The sequence below is a fragment of the Oncorhynchus gorbuscha genome, linkage group LG14, assembly GCF_021184085.1.
Source record: "Oncorhynchus gorbuscha isolate QuinsamMale2020 ecotype Even-year linkage group LG14, OgorEven_v1.0, whole genome shotgun sequence".
Classification (NCBI taxonomy): Eukaryota; Metazoa; Chordata; class Actinopteri; order Salmoniformes; family Salmonidae; genus Oncorhynchus; species Oncorhynchus gorbuscha.
In genome coordinates this window covers 54826125-54846517 of record NC_060186.1, presented here as the reverse complement: position 1 = coordinate 54846517, position 20393 = coordinate 54826125, and the positions used below count along the sequence as shown (strand labels likewise).

The 20393-nt window shown below is 48.1% G+C and overlaps 1 protein-coding gene across 1 annotated transcript in view; it reads right to left on the bottom strand.

Moving 5' to 3' along the window:
- Positions 1-20393, bottom strand: part of LOC123995137 (protein enabled homolog) — a 93527-nt gene that overhangs the window by 39544 nt on the left and 33590 nt on the right. Inside the window, 1 exon segment of the mRNA XM_046298512.1 lies at positions 1871-1958. Coding sequence (XP_046154468.1) covers positions 1871-1958 — 88 coding nt within the window.

Below are 20393 nucleotides of genomic sequence, written 5' to 3'. Positions count from 1 at the left end.
ATATTTCTCTGTAACCGGCTGGAGAACAAGGAGAGAAGGCCAGGGCCAATCCAACCTCCCAACACTCACTACTGAACTGCTGTGACGCAGGATATGGTAATGGGAGGAAAGGGAGTTGACTTCAGTCACCTTCAATCTGGGTGGTTATATTGTCACGATGCCACGTCTTCGTGTACACATGGACAGGACAGGAGGCAGTCCCTGTGTGGGCCTGTGAAATTAGGCTGCATCTAATTAAATAACATGTTACAGGTTTCTGTGATCAGGTGAGAGAGCAGCTGGCTCAGATTAATACTGCTGCTACAATGCTACACTGCACTGCCCCCACTGACGAATAGGGGACCTCTTCTCCACACAGAGGAATACAGAGTTAGCAGCATACACTCATTACTATTACCTACGGGGGAATAGGAGTCTGGCAGTTTAAGGAGAAGGAAAAACAATTACAGGTACAATGTCCCCTCTAAGATCCGCAAAGCAGAACGGACTGCATTAACCACGAGAAAACACAACACACTTAACCTTCTGTAAAAGCTGAATATGAATACGGAAGAGATCTCATGCCAAGCGTTATTGAGTGTGCATGCGTGTAGCAGGATGGAGGCTCAGAGGATTTAGAGCAGTGGGTTTTTAGAAGTGGAGAGAAAGCCTTAGCCGAGGTCTCCTGAGAGTGATAGGGGCTCGCTTTTCATTAAGAAGGCCTCTGTGTATCAGTCCATTTCAGATCCTCGCTCTCTCTTTGTGTGTGTGTGTGTGTGTGTGTGTGTGTGTGTGTGTGTGTGTGTGTGTGTGTGTGTGTGTGTGTGTGTGTGTGTGTGTGTGTGTGTGTGTGTGTGTGTGTGTGTGTGTGTGTGTGTGTGTGTGTGTGTGTGTGTGTGTGTGTGTGTGTGTGTGTGTGTGTGTGTGTGTGTGTATTAAGCCAGCTCCTAACCTTGTGCTGTAAGTTTACCATTGTACTCAGCAGGGGATAAGTGTTTTGTGATTCCACCGGACATGCTGATGTGGTGCCTGTTTGCTACAGCCTGCTAGTCACAGCCCCCCACCATCCTCCCACCCAGCCCTGCTTTACTCTTCTCCAGGGGTGTCTGCCGCTGTGCCTGAACACAAACTGGCAACCATCAGCCTCTCCCGGTACAAGAATGTTGGGCTCCCGAGTGGCGCAGCGGTCTAAGACACTGCATTTCAGTGCTATAGGTGTCGCTACAGACACCCTGGTTCGAATCCAGTCTGTATCACAACCGGCCGTGATTGGTAGTCCCGTAGGGCGGCGCACAATTGGAGCAGCGTCTTCCGGGTTTGGCCGATGTAGGCCGTCATTGTAAATATGAATTTGTTCTTAACTGACTTGACTAGTTAAATAAAAGGTCAAACATTTAATACAAATGTTAGAGAACACCGCCTGCAGGCAACCAAACTCTCCACCGCCTGCAGGCAACCAGACTCTCCACCGCCTGCAGGCAACCAAACTCTCCACCGCCTGCAGGCAACCAGACTCTCCACCGCCTGCAGGCAACCAGACTCTCCACCGCCTGCAGGCAACCAGACTCTCCACCGCCTGCAGGCAACCAGACTCTCCACCGCCTACCTGGTTAATATGGGAGGGGACTGAGGGAGTGGCGAGGCTGGAGAGATGACATGCTTTGGGAACAATAGACCGTCCATATCCACTCTAAAGTACTCTAAAGGAACAATATATTTAGGCAAGCAGGCACTGTCGAGCAGGGCAACTGTCCAATTGGCTCCTATCTGATTGAAACACTGAACTCAAACAGGGAATTCTACTCAGAAGTGTGTGTAAAATCACTGGGCTGAGGAATAGTGTTGTGTTTAGTGTTCTTGTGTCCAGTGGCATTGTAGGCCTAGATCTTACCTTCTCTGCATCTCCAGGTCCTCTGGCGATGGTCCATTCTGAACCTGGGTCTGGGGGCTCTGGGGGCTCTGTCTTGGCAACGTGGGGCCTGTAGAGAGAACACAGAGACGGTCACATATCTGCTCGGAGAAAATGGCCTCTGGAGTCGTGGCTTTTGACTTAAATCTCAACTCCTAAACATTGACGTCAATGTGGTCTGATTTCTATTCCACCAAGTCGTTTCTCAGCATTTCTTTCAAAATCAGGATAGATCAAACCCAAACCGCACTTCAACTACCTCCTCCTAAACTCTCTTCCCTTCTCCTTTTCAGGCCAAACCGATCCCTTCAAGCATAATTCACTGACGGCCGGCTGGGTTGTGACCCAATATCTGATCCACTCGCAGAGCTGTCCATCAGCTTTCTCTCAAAGGTACTCCAACCAATCAGCAATCATATCCACTGACGGCACTGGACCGCTGCCAAAGGGTCATGGAGTGACAAAACCATTGATTATCTGGGGATTGTAGAGACAAGACCATCGAAAGAAAACACAAACACACACAATCAATCAGTGAGAGAGCTCCACATGTCAGGGACCAAATATATATTGCTGTTGACAAAAGGTATACATGCTAAAGTGGTTTTAAGTGATTCACTGAAGCCTACGTTCGATAGGTGAAAAGCCTCCACGGGGGTGGCCAGACTAAGAGTGTATCGACGGAAGTTGGAGGGCTTGGATCTGCCCAAAAGAGAAGAATCGTCAGAGGCTGTCAGTATTCTGGCTGACTAGTGTCTGTGTCGAGCAGTGATACATTGATATGCTATTCCAGACAGACAGAGAGCGGGACAACGAGGAGTAGAGAGAGGGCTCCCGATCTGAGAGAAGAATACGGATTTGATCTGGAACGGTTTGGCAGCAGTGACTCCTATATAACCTTCTGTCCATACACCAGACCTGCTGGTGACAGTCCATCACAACCACCAGGTACAGGCCTCTACACTCCTCAGCCACAAGCCGATCTGCTGAACAAGCATGTACCACCTATGAAAATGGAATATAATGTTGTGGATAAAGTTCAAAATGACAATTGCATGTTTACAACGTCTAAAGACCTGCATCACTTCACCGTATTTTGGAGCCTTTAATGGTGTGGTTTTTTGGTAAGTTGATCAAAAACAAGTGCAATCACAGAAAAGGTGTCTGGACCCTTCAACAACATGCTATTTACATCAAAAATAGAGATTTGGTCATACAAAAAGAAAACGTATCCTTTAAAAGGCTCACATAGACCCGGCCTGGCCTCTTTGGCATGGGCCTCTGGATCAATGCAGCATTCAACAGGTGATGTGGGGGGCTTGAAGCTCAGAGGGGCCCTGTTTACCAGGTATGGAGGTACAGAGTATAGACAATTATGTGATGGAGATGAGCTGACATTTTGTCTGTTTTCTTCGCCTACACTAAACAGCAGGAAACAGTGGCAATGGGTTTGAGAGGAAGACAGATGGAAGACAGCGAGAGATACCACTCACTCCATAACAATCTTTTCCAGGTAGGGCTGTTGTCTGCGTAATGATGGCTGCAGCACAATGACTGCCAGTGGTGCTTTGTGTGAGCAGGGAAATAGTCAGAAACGGATCCCAGGCCTGTTATAACGAGAGGGGAAATGAAATGTGTGCCGGACACTCTCAGCGCAGTGGTCACTCTCACCAAACAGCGGAAATGGTCTCCTGGCCGATGATAAAGTAGTATCTCATAGATCCCAGTGTAAACAACACCAGTCCCCCAGAGCATGACCGGCAGCACGCCTGAGATGGGCTGTCTGTCTGGACAGTAACAGTGTTGTGAAAGGGCCACTCCCCTCGCAGAGTTAGAAATGGAGCTAAATTAATTTAGGACATGGGACTAGGAGCAATGCATTCAGATAATCACGTTATGTAATGAGAAACAATAAGTAGCTACATGGAGAAATGTGTTTTCTTCCTGAACACCAGCACTGAACAGTAAAGAAACTCCAGCTCTCATCTACAATGTCTCGATTTATGTTGTGGAACGAATCACCCAAACCTAATAACAAAGCAGTTTCCTTTTCCAACCACTAAATCAAGCAGTATTAAGTTAGTAGCTAGCCATCTGGAGCAGATAGCATCAGGCAGGGTGGTGTGGGTGAGGTTTGCTCCATCCTCTGTCCACAGCATTACTGAATTACAGTCAGCCCTGCTTCTGTTTATATGTTGACACAGCCCATGCGTCCAGGATGACCGCACCCTCCATCAACACAGCCACGGTGTGTGTGTGTGTGTGTGTGTGTGTGTGTGTGTGTGTGTGTGTGTGTGTGTGTGTGTGTGTGTGTGTGTGTGTGTGTGTGTGTGTGTGTGTGTGTGTGTGTGTGTGTGTGTGTGTGTGTGTGTGTGTACTCTACAGTCAACAACTCACTCCTCAAAATGGAACCAACAGGCTTCACCACCTTCCTACCCCTTTATGTAACCCCCCCCCCCCCCCCCCCCCCCAAACGCTTCTGTAGCCGTATTCAGGGTATCCAGAGCCAGGTAAGACAAAGCACTCCCGGCTGGCCGGCACCCAACAGCACTTAGTCTCTGTAAAGATAGGCACTGAGTTTTCCGCCTCTTTTACAATCCTCTCACATCATTAGATCCCATACTGGGACTGAAATACTTCTGCTGCATGGCTTTACAATCCATCCTAACAAATTCTATGGCTAAAAACCAACAACAGTGCATCCACAGTTAAATAAATCATGTTGAATCAAGACTTCCCCGTTACTGAAATACAGACCATACATGATTCTCTGATTAATGCCCGAGAATGTGTCACTGGACTGAGAAACAAATGGTAAGATCGCTATACCTCACAAAACAAATGCACACAAACCCAGTGTAACAGTAGAAGTCCCATTGAGCCAGGGAGCAGAGAGAGCATCATCACACCTACATGATGGCAGGGAGACTGCAGGCCTCTTCTGACAGCAGATATACTGCCACAGTCCATCATTCAGGCAGTCTTTACGTGCTCCGACCACAGCCCTGGACCTAGTCTTAACCATAGACACAGTACCAACTAAAACCCCAGATCCAGTCCCAAACTCAGTCCCAGGCAGCATGGCTCCGCTGGCAGCCACCCCATCTGCAGAGTCCTGGGAGCTCAGATAGAGCACCATGTTTCTGGACACACACAGCGTCCCGAGCTGCTACTAACAGTACGCCACGCCTGGAGCCAGGGCTACGCGGATGCTCAGGTCAATAAGACACACAGCAGACAGGCAGGGAGGAGAGGAGGAAGGGAGTAGCGAGAGAGAGAGAGAGAGAGAGAGAGAGAGAGAGAGAGAGAGAGAGAGAGAGAGAGAGAGAGAGAGAGAGAGAGAGAGAGAGGAGGAGTATTTACAGGATGTAGTCCCACGCTCCAGTTGGTCCGCGCGGCACACTTCCTGGTCTTGATCAATTATTCATGGGTGAAGGGCAGAGAACTGCCCCCCCCCCCCATCGCCCTTCACCTCATCACACCATGTGTGTATCAATTCTAGAGACAAACCAAGTAAAAAACCCAGAGGGAAGACATGAAGAAATGGAAACAGAGACACAGAAAGTGGCACACAGAGTAAGAAGAGAGATGTATACGAGAGAAACAGCTACAAACAACAAACCAGAGCTTTCCTTTGATCACACTGCATTGGTGCGTTTCCCCACCGGACCGTGAAGGTATTGTACAAACAGCCTGATGGGCTCTCTTCTAATGTGTTATTTTCTAATTAACAACATGTGTTGGTTTCCTCCCTGTTACATCACACAGGTCTACAGAGGAGATGAAGGGAAGAGAGGAAGAGATGAGGGTGGTCTCTGAGGTTTTCCTCTTTCTGTGAAACAGCCATCTTGTATTCCAGCCCCTTCCAGCCCCTGTAGTGTCTCTCTATTCCTACTTCACTGTTCCTGGATCAGGAAGACGTAAATCACTGCCTCGGTCTGTTCCCTGGACTGCTGACCTGGGACCTGTGTGATGGGGCTCTGTCATACTGCTGATGAAGAGGACCAGGTAGAGCCCTATACATACTACTGATGAAGAGGACCAGGTAGAGCCCTATACATAGTGCTGAAGAAGAGGACCAGGTAGAGCCCTATACATAGTGCTGAAGAAGAGGACCAGGTAGAGCCCATACATACTGCTGAAGAAGAGGACCAGGTAGAGTCCTATACATAGTGCTGATGAAGAGGACCAGGTAGAGCCCTATACATACTGCTGAAGAAGAGGACCAGGTAGAGTCCTATACATAGTGCTGAAGAAGAGGACCAGGTAGAGTCCTATACATAGTGCTGATGAAGAGGACCAGGTAGAGTCCTATACATAGTGCTGAAGAAGATGACCAGGTAGAGTCCTATACATAGTGCTGATGAAGAGGACCAGGTAGAGTCCTATACATAGTGCTGATGAAGAGGCCAGGTAGAGCCCTATACATAGTGCTGAAGAAGAGGACCAGGTAGAGCCCATACATACTGCTGATGAAGAGGACCAGGTAGAGCCCATACATACTGCTGAAGAAGAGGACCAGGTAGAGTCCTATACATAGTGCTGATGAAGAGGACCAGGTAGAGCCCTATACATAGTGCTGAAGAAGAGGACCAGGTAGAGTCCTATACATAGTGCTGATGAAGAGGACCAGGTAGAGCCCTATACATAGTGCTGATGAAGAGGATAGGTAGAGCCCTATACATAGTGCTGATGAAGAGGACAGGTAGAGCCCATACATAGTGCTGATGAAGAGGACCAAGTAGAGCCCTATACATACTGCTGAAGAAGAGGACCAGGTAGAGCCCTATACATAGTGCTGATGAAGAGGACCAGGTAGAGCCCTATACATAGTGCTGATGAAGAGGACAGGTAGAGCCCTATACATAGTGCTGATGAAGAGGACAGGTAGAGCCCTATACATAGTGCTGATGAAGAGGACAGGTAGAGCCCTATACATAGTGCTGATGAAGAGGACAGGTAGAGCCCTATACATAGTGCTGATGAAGAGGACAGGTAGAGCCCTATACATAGTGCTGATGAAGAGGACAGGTAGAACCCTATACATAGTGCTGATGAAGAGGACAGGTAGAGCCCTATACATACTGCTGATGAAGAGGACCAGGAAAAAGTTGGAAGGGAAATTATGACTGGTGTACTTTAGGTGAGACAAAATTACTTTTTGGGAGGCCATCTCGGGTAATGGTTATTGATCAATCATGTTGAGAGACGGGAGGCCGGCTCCCCACTGACCTGAGAGACCACAGGCCCAGTCTAATTACCCACAGTCCTCTACATTCTGCTGACAGGCCCAAGGCAGGAGGCACTCAGAGTGAAATTACACATGACTTGGCAAAACGAACAATTACCATTCCACTCCACATGCACTTTCTGGTCAAATATACTGCTAGAAATGTGGGCTGTTAATAGTGTTTACTCTTCAGTGTGCTTCGGTATCAGAGTGGCAAATACATGTTGAACCATTAGTTCTTTTCTCTAGTGACCAGTAGTAAGTCATTATAGTATCATGTGCTGAGAAGCTCCTGCTCATTTCCAACTAATCTAATTCCACCAATCAATAATCTAAGTAACAGCAAGAGGACCAAAACAAGTCTTAATCGCCACCAAAACATCAGCTGATTCTCTCCGTCTCACCATACAGATGTAAGCCACTTATATGTGTCAACAAGAGAAACCTAATGCATCCCCAAGTGTTCCATCACTTTCCCAGAGTGACATTAACACCTTCTGGCTGCCTGTTTCATTACTTCAACCCCAACACTACTGCTGTAACACTGCGTGCAACCCGCACATGAATCCCCCCAGACGAGTCAGGAGAGTCTCGCAGCTTAACACTCACAAACATGCAGTGTCTAAACAATGGCTTCCCCATTTGTGAAATGGAGTGCTGCTACTGTTAACAGGCTGACAGATGTATGGTGTGAGGGCGCTGGGAGAAAAACGCAGAGTCGTCAGGGTACAGATGATTGGCCCTCCCGACTCCCCAGGTTCGCTATCCCTAGGCTATAAGAGTTTCACTGTAGTTTGGGCTGCCAATCAGGTTAAGCAGCTGTGGTGGATGATGCTAGGTGCTGCATGTCAGAACATCTTCCTTTACGGCTACAGAAACAGCTTTAGAGGAGTCTAGCTGTCTGCGATGGCAGGCGGCCTGTGATAGAATATTGATGACTGCAGTGCAAGCATTCCTGTCTCCCATAGGAAGACAGACACACAATACAGACATGTAGACAAATGTAATGACGGGACAGGCCATATACACTACCCACAAACCCTTGCACCTTTCCAAGGTGAGGTCTTATTCTGAGGCAGAGGGGGAGACAGGGAGTCTAGGTGATGGAGGGACAGTGACCTCTCTCCTCTACTCCCCCTTCCCCCTGTCCTTAACAGGGATGTCAGCAGCAGAGCTTGCCATATCCATTACCCCAGGGAGGGCCACTGATACAGACGCAGCACCCCACACCAGGCCAGCTCAGGTGGCCGGATGCCTCAGCGCAGGTCTGACGTAACATCACCTAATAAAAGCCGCTCTGCTTGGAAACACTACAGACGCAGACGCAGCGCATATCCCCTCCCTCCATAGGAGAAGGTAAACATTGTATTTCTGGCTCAGCCACAATGTTAGGGGAGGCAACCAGGTCTATAGAGCCCCAGACCAGGCCAGGTCAGCTGGCACCTGTGGATGAGGTCATCATTGAGCTCTGCCAACGCCTCGGAATTAACAGCCCCTACGGCGCACTAGACCCCAGCCTCGGAACTAAGCCCCTACGGCGCACTAGACCCCAGCCTCGGAACTAAGCCCCTACAGAGCACTAGACCCCAGCCTCGGAACTAACAGCCCTTACAGAGCACTAGACCCCAGCCTCGGAACTAAGCCCCTACGGAGCACTAGACCCCAGCCTCGGAACTAAAAGCCCTTACAGAGCACTAGACCCCAGCCTCGGAACTAACAGCCCCTACGGAGCACTAGACCCCAGCCTCGGAACTAACAGCCCCTACGGAGCACTAGACCCCAGTCTCGGAACTAACAGCCCCTACGGAGCACTTGACCCCAGCCTCGGAAACTAACAGCCCGTACGGAGCACTTAGACCCCAGCCTCGGAACTAACAGCCCCTACGGAGCACTTGACCCCAGCCTCGGAAACTAACAGCCCGTACGGAGCACTAGACCCTAGCCTCAGAAACTAACAGCCCGTACAGAGCACTTAGACCCCAGCCTCGGAACTAACAGCCCCTACAGAGCACTAGACCCCAGCCTCGGAACTAACAGCCCCACTAACAGCCCCTACGGCGCACTAGACCCCAGCCTCGGAACTAAGCCCCTACGTAGCACTAGACCCCAGCCTCGAAACTAACAGTCCCTACAGAGCACTAGACCCCAGCTTCAGAAACTAACAGCCCCTACGGAGCACTAGACCCCAGCTTCAGAAACTAACAGCCCCTACGGAGCACTAGACCCCAGCCTCGGAACTAGCAGCCGCTACGGAGCACTAGACCCCAGTCTCGGAACTAGCAGCCCCTACAGAGCACTAGACCCCAGCCACAAAGATCCAGCACCCATGGGATAACCCCAAATGCAACTGTTTTGCATTGTTAGGACATTCCCAATTTGATTAGTAACCATGCATTTAGAGACAAAGCTTTCCACAGGGCACGCCGTGTACCGAACACTCAGAGTTAGCTGAACGGAGCTAACTGAACACCGGTGCTGAAGAGATGAGTATGAGATGGAGCAGCCAGGCACCGTTTGTCAGTCTGCTGATTCAGTCTTTGAAACGGTGTGTGAATTTCACTCTAGCATTCAGGACGATGACTATCTGTATCTGTTCTGTCAGTACTGGAGGGTTGTACTGGTTGTGTGAACTCGACAGAGCCTGTACATCGCTGACTTTGCAGCTTGGAAACTCAGTGACAAAGTTGATGTGATTTGTTTTTCTTTCAAAGATCATCCATGCAGAGGTCAAGGCTGCCCTCTCTCTCCTTGCCTTTTCTCCTTCTGCCAGAGGCTTACTGTTGGTTGCTACAGGGCACCAACATATGGAACACAGCTTAGCCAATCAGGAGAAAGAGCAACTGATCTGTGACCAACCATAAGAGGACTCATTCCTTCTGGCAGAACTGTGTCCATCAGTGCATTTAGAGTAGATTACACTACAGGCAACTAAAACCTTGTTTTCACTGACACCTCGGATACAGCATAACAAATTATTGTTATACAATTTACATAAAGACTTTTGTTCGCACTACTTGATAAGAGAGGCACTCTTCAAATACTGCAATGATCCAGAGCATGCCGTCAGCGGTTTGGTAGCCTTACCCTCCATCACTGGCCTACCCATTACGCCTATCAGCTGTCCCACTACACAACACACTACCCCACCTCATGGCACCAATACCCAAACAAATCTGCAACCCCTTCACCCACCACCCTACCAGTGCAGCTCTACTTACTGCTGAGGATGATCTGAGCGCGACTGATCTTCTGCTGCGGCTGGAAGCGGCTCACTCTGGGAGCAGGCATGTCTGTGGATGCCTGGGAGGCCTTCTCCTCCTCGGTCTCTACAGCCCTACACCAAGAAGCAGCAGTCTCTTCCCCTCACAGAAGAGCTAGAGGCAGCAGTCTTAGGGAGTCGAGCACCAAACAGCACAGCACCAACCCTGGGCTGGATCACACCAGGGGCCCTCGCTCTCTGGTTCTCACTGCTCCTGATGTCTGGTCTCTCCCTCTCTAGTCTCCTTCCCTGATAAGTACAGAGTTGTAGTCTCTGGTAGGGCTGTGCTGAGCTGTGCAGGGCAGCTGTTCTGTCAGTTTTGTTAGTAGTAATAGTAGTAGTAGCAAGCTGGCTGCTAGTGGTGAACCTCGCAGCAGCGTGGGCTATGGCAGTCTGGTGCCAAAGAGCATGAGCTCGTCAATAAAAAGTGTGGCAGGCAGTCGGGCGTCACGTCACACCAACCTCCATATCTACTGGGGGAATTATGCAATGGGGATCACATGATGGTATGAGTTAAGAAACAAACACATGCCAGACATCCTGAGACACTGTGGTAGGTGTCGGTGTCTGCACCCCCCTCCCCTTCTCTGTCTGTCTGCAACCCTCAAAGCCAGTCCCTGGGGCTGCAAAAACAAACTCATTTTGGCTCAGGAATGCAGCTTGTTTCTATGACAGAGTCCCTGGCAAGGGTAGGCCACACACACACACAAACACATCCCAGACCTGGGTATAAATATGTATATTTGAGTATTTGTTATTTCAATCTTGTTTTATTTGTATTTGAATGGTTATTTGTAAAAACCAAATATTCGACCAAATTGTACTTGAAAGTATTTGAAGTACATTCCAATATTCAACTACTTGAAAGACTTTGACATGCCACCGAGACGGGCTGTAAAGGCTCAAAATACTAAACAACTTTACATTTTGCCATTGTCCAAGGAAAACACAACTTCAAGGTCCAGACACAAAAGGAGACGACAGGGATCTGGGACCAACATGACAGACTATCAGTCAGCCCTGCTCCTGTGTTGTTCTCACACACTGATGAGGTCATGGTAACAGGCATACTCGCTCTGTATTCTTCTCTGTCAACAGACCATCACAACATGGTATTAATACCACAAAGATGCACGTTGATAAACCTACCCCTGATCCCTGACACCATGCTGGGTTGTGTTGCTAGGGCTGTAGAGGGCAGAACGGGGTGGTGGTTGAGGGGAGCCAGGGGACCCATAAAGAGAGGGACCCCACTGTGTAGAGTCAGTGTGTTCAGCTGTTTGTCCCAGGGCACAGACCGGCGTCTGTCAAAATGAAGGTCCAAACAGAAGCTGCGGAGTTGACTGAAACACGTCTGAAAAGCACCGTCCCTCCGCCTTCTAACTTGTGTTTTGTAGCCTTACATGGCCCTTTCTCTCACACACTGCCTCCTTTCTCTTCTCCCTCTATATCAATCTGTCCACAACCAGAAGAAAAGGAGGGATTACAGCCAGACCACAACACCGACAGGCGTCCAGCGGCCTGACCATCCCTTCAGTCCAGTCCTCTTTTACCCATTTTAGGAGAACAGAGAGGAGTCCGACGGAGGACGGCTGTATGTCTGTCTGTATGGGTTACTGGACATGACTGACCAATCACAGAGTGACCTCAGATCACAGCCCAGAACTAAGGTCCGCTACTGCCCAAAACATTCACCAGCAGACTGCCTCTCTGACTTTATACATAGGGATGATCAGGCATGTTAAAGCTGAGATCTGCATAAGGTGAAACAGCGCCCCTGGTTGACCCAGGTGCAGTTGTTATTGCTTTGTTTTTTAAACAGAGGAGATGAGCTTCATGGTAAAAAAGAAAATCGGGGTACATCGTCTGCAGTTCTATCATGTGAGCAATGATGTTCAGTGATGTTCAGTGATGTTCGAGGGGGGAAATAATGTTGTTTGAAGTAGCGTGGTGGTTTCCACGCTAAGGATCCCAGCTTTGAAGTTAGGGTTTAATGTTGGTCCTAGACATGGGGAGAAGACGGTTGCTTTGGTGTGACTGGAGGAGGGTCACAGACCTCCATCAGACTTAACCCCTCACCAGTCACCTGACTGACGTGTATTACCAAACTTCACATGGCCTCACCAGACCACAACCACCGCCTTGTCTCCGATGGTAACCGATCGCTCCTTTGTCCTGGTACACACACACACACACACACACACACACACACACACACACACACACACACACACACACACACACACACACACACACACACACACACACACACACACACACACACACACACACCTTCCTGGCAAAGAGGAAGAGAAAAAAACACCAATTCTGTTTCTGTCCTGTTCTGACAACGGTTCAATTCACAGCACCTGGGACTCGAGAAGCAGAATAGGTGAGGTCTGCCAAGGTGTGGTCTAGCTGGTTTCTGTGTAAACCAAATCCCACATTAAAAAATGTCCAATACGACCATTTTTAACTTGATATCAAATCATTTCTGGCTAACAATTAAGTTCCTTACTGCGATAGTTTTAAATTAAAATGGTCAAAAAGAAACAAAAATAGCTTCTTAGCAAAGAGCAATTGCTCAAGCAAGATTTTTTTCTAGGACTGTCTGGGAGTGGTTCGAATGGGGAGGGGAAAACTGAAAACTAGCTGTTATTGGCGGAAAGGTGTGGAACTCTTTCTTATTGGTCTATTAACTAATTCACCAGGCAAGTCTACATCCAACCAAAACAGGCAAAAATTTCAGGCAGTCTTCAAAACATCTCTTAAACTAAAAGGGAATTATCATCATTTTCACAATTTCTCAGTATTATTCCAACCTCAGTGTGGAAAAATATACAAAACACAGAAGAATCTCGTTTTTGACTGCAGTGGGCCTTTAAGCATTTCCACACAGACAGTCAGACAGCTCATAGTTAGATTATGCACTCATGTCTGTCAGCAGGCTACACCACCTCGTCACAGGCCTTATACAGAGCAAACATTACATTTAACCCCCAACCTCCCTGACCCTGACCTCCATCCCTTCTCTGCCCAGTGGTCCAGTGGTCCAGTGTGTTATCTGACTGGGAGGGAAGGTGGCAACAGACATTTTAGAAAAGCCCACATGCCTGAGTCTCAGACAGTAGCAGCACGGTGAGCACACAGCTCCTGTGTCAGCGTCACACTAACCAGCCTAGCGCCGACTGCCTGCCATGTGATTCCAAGGCACACATTTCACTCTGCTAAAATTAGACAAGCTACTGTAGAGACTCCAGGGATATACAGAGCATTCAGGAAGTATTCATTACCTCTTGACTTATTTCACAGCCTGAAATCAAAATGGATTAAATATAATTTTTCTTCTCTCCCATCTACAAACAATACCCCGTAATCAAAGAGAAAACATGTTTTTAGATATTTTAGCAAATTTATTGAAAACGAAATACAGAAATATCTCAATCACACTAGTATTCACACTCCTGAGTAAATACTTTGTAGACTCTCCTTTGGAGGTGATTACAGAAAGAGTCTTTCTGGGTACGTCTCTAAGAGCTTTGCACACCTGGATTGTACATTACTTGCCCATTACTATTTTTTAAATTATTTAAGCTCTGTCAAGTTGATTGTTGATCATTGCTAGACATCCATTTTCAAGACTTACCATAGATTTGTAAGTCAAAATTAAATAGGCCACTCAGGAATATTTCATGTCATCTTGGTAAGCAACTCCAGCGTAGATGTGGCCTTGTGTTTTAGGTTATTGTGCTGCTGAAATGTGAATACATCACTCAGTGTGTTGGAAAGCAGAGTGAACCAGGTTTTCCTATAGGATTTTGCCTGTGCTCGGCTTCATTCTGTTTATTTTTATACAAAAAAAACTCCCTTGTCCTTGCTGATGACATGCATACCCATAACATGATGCAGCCACCACCATGCTTTAAAATATGAAGAGTGGTACTCAGTAATGTGTTGTGTTTGATCCAAACATAACACTTTCTATTCAGGACAAAAACATTTTTTTGCAGTATTAATTAAGTGCCTTGTTGCAAACAGGATGCATGTTTTGAAATATTTTTATTTTGTACAGGCTTCCTTCTTTTCACTCTGATGTTCAGGAATCTTATGGCTTGGGGGTAGATCCTGTTTAGAAGCCTCTTGGACCTAGACTTGGTGCTCTGGTACCGCTTGCCATGCGGTAGCAGAGAGAACAGTCTATGACTAGGGTGGCTGGAGTCTTTTTTAAATATTTATTTATTAATTAATTTTACCCTCTTTTCTCCCCAATTCCATGGTATCCAATTGTTAGTATCTTGTCTCATCGCCACAATTCCCGTACGGGGCTCGGGAGAGACGAACCCTCCCTAACCACGCTGCGACAGAGCCTGGGCGCGAACCCAGAGTCTCTGGTGGCCCAGCTAGCACTGCGATGCAGTGCCCTAGACCATTGCGCCACCCGGGAGACCCCTTGGCTGGAGTCTATGACAATTTTTAGGGCCTTCCTCTGACACCGCCTGGTATAGAGGTCCTGGATGTCAGGAAGCTTGGCCCCAGTGATGTACTGGACAGTACATACTAAACTCTGTAGTTCCTTGCAGTCAAAGGCCAAGCAGTTGCCATACCAAGCAGTGATGCAACCAGTCAGGATGCTCTCGATGGTGCAGCTGTATAAACGTTTGAGGATCTGAGGACCCATGTCAAATCTTTTCAGTCTCCTGAGGGGAATAGGTTATGTCGTGCCCTCTTCACGACTGTCTTGGCATGATTGGAACATTAGTTTGTTGGTGATGTGGACTCCAAGGAACTTGAAGCTCTCAACCTGCTCCACTACAGCTCCGTCGATGGGAATGGGGGCGTGCTCGGTCCTCCTTTTCCTGTAGTAGCTGTCTTGTTGTTGTCGGTGATCAGGCCTACCACTGTTGTGTCATCTGCAAACTTAATGGTGTTGTTGGAGTCGTGCCTGGCCGTGCAGTCATGAGTGAACAGGGAGTACAGGAGGGGACTGAGCACGCACCCCTGAGGGGCCCCTGTGTTGAGGATCAGCGTGGTGGATGTGTTGTAGAGATAGACTGATTAATCCGAACGGCCGATTAATTAGGGCCGATTTCAAGTTTTCATAACAATCGGTAATCGGTATTTTTGGACGCCGATTTGGCAGATTACAATTTTTTACACCTTTATTTAACTAGGCAAGTCAGTTAAGAACGCATTCTTATTTTCAATGACGGGCTAGGAACGGTGGGTTAAGTGCCTTGTTCAGGGGCAGAACGACAGATTTTTACCTTGTCAGCTCGGGGATTCAATCTTGCAACCTTACAGTTAACTAGTCCAATGCTCTAACCACCCGCCTCTCATTGCACTCCACGAGGAGCCTGCCTGTTTCCGGATTCGACCATATTAATGACCTAAGGCTCGTATTTCTGTGTGTTATTATGTTATAATTAAGTCTATGATTTGATAGAGCAGTCTGACTGAGCGGCACCAGCAGGCTCGTAAGCATTCATTCAAACAGCACTTTTGTGCGTTTTGCCAGCAGCTCTTCGCAATGCTTCAAGCATTGAGCTGTTTATGACTTCAAGCCTATCAACTCCCGAAATGAGGCTGGTGTAACCGATGTGAAATGGCTAGCTAGTTAGCGGGGTGCGCGCTAATAGCGAGTGGTTGTTCCCCTTGCTCTGCATGGGTAACGCTGCTTCGAGGGTGGCTGTTGTCGATGTGTTCCTGGTTCGAGCCCAGGTAGGAGCGAGGAGAGGGACCGAAGCTATACTGTTACACTGGAAATACTAAAGTGCCTATAAGAACATCCAATAGTCAAAGGTATATGAAATACAAATGGTATAGAGAGAAATAGTCCTATAATTCCTATAATAACTACAACCTAAAAATTCTTACCTGGGAATATTGAAGAGTCATTTTAAAAGGAACCACCAGCTTTCATATGTTCTCATGTTCGGAGCAAGGAACTTAAACGTTAGCTTTTTTACATGGCACATATTGCACTTTTACTTTCTTCTCCAACACTTTGTTTTTGCATTATTTAAACCAAATTGAACATGTTTCATTATTTATTTGAGGCTAAATTGATTTTATTCATGTATTATATTAAGTTATAATAAGCGTTCATTCAGTATTGTTGTAATCATCATTATTACAAATGAAAAGAAAAAAAATAGACAGATTAATCGGTATCGGCTTCTTTTGGTCCTCCAATAATCGGTATCAGTATTGGTGTTGAAAAATCATAATCAGTCAACCTATAATGTGTTGTTACCTACCCTTACCACCTGGGGCGGCTTGTCAGGAAGTCCAGGATCCAGTTGCAGAGGGAGGTGTTTAGTCTCAGTGTTTAGTCCCTTAGCTTATTGATGAGCTTTGAGGGCACTATGGTGTTGAACGCTGAGCTGCAGTCAATGAATAGCATTCTCACATAGGTGTTTCTTTTGTCCAGGTGGGAAAGAGCAATGTGGAGTGCAATATAAATGGCATCATCTGTGGATCTGTTGGGGTGGTATGCAAATTGGAGTGGGTCTAGGGTTTATGGGATAATGGTGTTGATGTGAGCCATGACCTGCCTTTCAAAGCACTTCATGGCTACAGACGTGAGCGCTACGGGTCGGTAGTAATTTAGGCAGGTTACTAATTAATGGCATTAGTGCAGCGTATGCAACAGAACAGACAGCAGCTGCATCTACATTCAGCCTGCATGACCAGAGACCCAAACACAGACCACAGCAGGCCTCAGTCAACCACGTCAATACTGGATTTAGCCAGCTGTGAAATAAATAACAAGTCTCATAAAAAGATTGACTAGTGACTCCATTCCTCTCTTGTCCGGTGATGATCACCCAGTCTGGGAGTGAATGATTTTGAGTCGCATGTGTCATTGAAGGCTTATCATGTCTAAAAAGGGACACCTATTAGAATAGCAGTGTCATCACCTAGGATGATAAGAATATACTGTAGAAAACACTGGGGTGTTAAACCCTCTGGTAGTCATTGCTTCTGGGTGCAGTTCTATGTACGACCAACAGGGGGTAGAGAAGAGAAGAGCAGAGAATCAGATCCATATCTCAACCACAGTCCTCAAACAAAGTTGCTCACACACAGGGTTGCTGTACCTCAGCTGTAACCTGTTCCGGCCCTCAGTGGTCGCTGTAGCCCCATCTCGTCAGTCCCAGCCCTGTGCTGGAGTATGCTGCTGTAAACAGCTTACTCAACACAATGGAACTTTGACTGAGGCAGGGCCAATTAAAGTGTCCAATCGGACTTCGCCTCCCCTCTGTCCGCCTGGTTGGGCTTTGTTAAGGCCAGGCTAACACGCTCTGTATCCCAAAGCCTAGCCCGGGGGGGCCTGATGAGGCAAAAGGTTCTTGGTTAAGACAGCTCACATTACAAACATTGTTGCAAACAGACAGACAGGGGAAATGGAGAAGGCAGAAATATCCCCACTCTCTCACACACATTGAGGATATCCTATAGACTCCGTCAAAGTTCAAGCAGCCCCGAGGGTCTCCTCCTGTCAGCAGCAGGCTGCACCAGGCTCTGATAGTGTGATAACACCCACACCACTGGAGAATGCCTCATTAAAACAATTTCCATAACCAAGCACATCACTATCAGCTTATTATCACAGGCTATTAGAGAGCAGTGAGAACCACGCATCCAGCCTCAGAGAGAGATAAGAAGTCAATGGGCTAAACGGGAAATGGTCTAGTCAGGAACAAAGAGATGAAGGACAGGGAGAGAGGCAGAGGGGCATAATGTTATCAGCAGCTAGGCTATTCAATGTTCAGCGTTCCCTTATCAACTGTGTTAGACCTGGATTAATTCATACACAGTTGGTCAAACCATCTTCTGACCAGTCAGTCTTGTTCCAAACACTTTGACAAGGACACTGAAATAGAGTGACTGCACTCAGAGCTGTGGCTGCTGCAATACGTTCATGACAGTGACTCTGAACTGAAAACACACTCTGAAACACAACCACCGTCGGATCCTTTCAAATGGCAGAAGACCCAAGCCTGCTCTGCAACCATCCTACCAAGCCTGCTCTGCAACCATATTACCAAGCCTGCTCTGCAACCATCCTACCAAGCCTGCTCTGCAACCATCCTACCAAGCCTGCTCTGCAACCATCCTACCAAGCCTGCTCTGCAACCATCCTACCAAGCCTGCTCTGCAACCATCCTACCAAGCCTGCTCTGCAACCATCCTACCAAGCCTGCTCTGCAACCATCCTACCAAGCCTGCTCTGCAACCATCCTACCAAGCCTGCTCTGCAACCATCCTACCAAGCCTGCTCTGCAACCATCCTACCAAGCCTGCTCTGCAACCATCCTACCAAGCCTGCTCTGCAACCATCCTACCAAGCCTGCTCTGCAACCATCCTACCAAGCCTGCTCTGCAACCATCCTACCAAGCCTGCTCTGCAACCATCCTACCAAGCCTGCTCTGCAACCATCCTACCAAGCCTGCTCTGCAACCATATTACCAAGCCTGCTCTGCAACCATCCAACCAAGCCTGCTCTGCAACCATCCTACCAAGCCTGTTCTGCAACCATCCTACCAAGCCTGCTCTGCAACCATCCTACCAAGCCTGCTCTGCAACCATCCTACCAAGCCTGCTCTGCAACCATCCTACCAAGCCTGAAGCCTCTCTACAACCATATTACCAAGCCTCTCTACAACCATATTACCAAGCCTGCTCTGCAACCATCCTACCAAGCCTGCTCTGCAACCATCCTACCCAGCCTGCTCTGCAACCATATTACCAAGCCTGCTCTGCAACCATCCTACCAAGCCTGCTCTGCAACCATCCTACCAAGCCTGCTCTGCAACCATCCTACCAAGCCTGCTCTGCAACCATCCTATCAAGCCTGCTCTGCAACTATATTGCCAAGCCTCTCTACAACCATATTACCAAGCCTGCTCTGCAAACTTCCTACCAAGCCTGCTCTGCAACCATATTACCAAGCCTGCTCTGCAACCATCCTACCAAGCCTGCTCTGCAACTATATTACCAAGCCTCTCTACAACCATATTACCAAGCCTGCTCTGCAAACTTCCTACCAAGCCTGCTCTGCAACCATCCTACCAAGCCTGCTCTGCAACCATCCTACCAAGCCTGCTCTGCAACCATCCTACCAAGCCTGCTCTGCAACCATCCTACCAAGCCTGCTCTGCAACCATCCTACCAAGCCTGCTCTGCAACCATCCAACCAAGCCTGCTCTGCAACCATCCTACCAAGCCTGCTCTGCAACCATCCTACCAAGCCTGCTCTGCAACCATCCTACCAAGCCTGCTCTGCAACCATCCTACCAAGCCTGCTCTGCAACCATCCTACCAAGCCTGCTCTGCAACCATCCTACCAAGCCTGCTCTGCAACCATCCTACCAAGCCTGCTCTGCAACCATCCTACCAAGCCTGTTCTGCAACCATATTACCAAGCCTGCTCTGCAACCATCCTACCAAGCCTGCTCTGCAACCATCCTACCCAGTCTGCTCTGCAACCATATTACCAAGCCTGCTCTGCAACCATCCTACCAAGCCTGCTCTGCAACCATCCTACCAAGCCTGAAGCCTCTCTACAACCATATTACCAAGCCTCTCTACAACCATATTACCAAGCCTGCTCTGCAACCATCCTACCAAGCCTGCTCTGCAACCATCCTACCCAGCCTGCTCTGCAACCATATTACCAAGCCTGCTCTGCAACCATCCTACCAAGCCTGCTCTGCAACCATCCTACCAAGCCTGCTCTGCAACCATCCTACCAAGCCTGCTCTGCAACCATCCTACCAAGCCTGCTCTGCAACCATCCTATCAAGCCTCTCTACAACCATATTACCAAGCCTGCTCTGCAAACTTCCTACCAAGCCTGCTCTGCAACCATATTACCAAGCCTGCTCTGCAACCATCCTACCAAGCCTGCTCTGCAACCATATTACCAAGCCTGCTCTGCAACCATCCTATCAAGCCTGCTCTGCAACCATATTACCAAGCCTGCTCTGCAACCATATTACCAAGCCTGCTC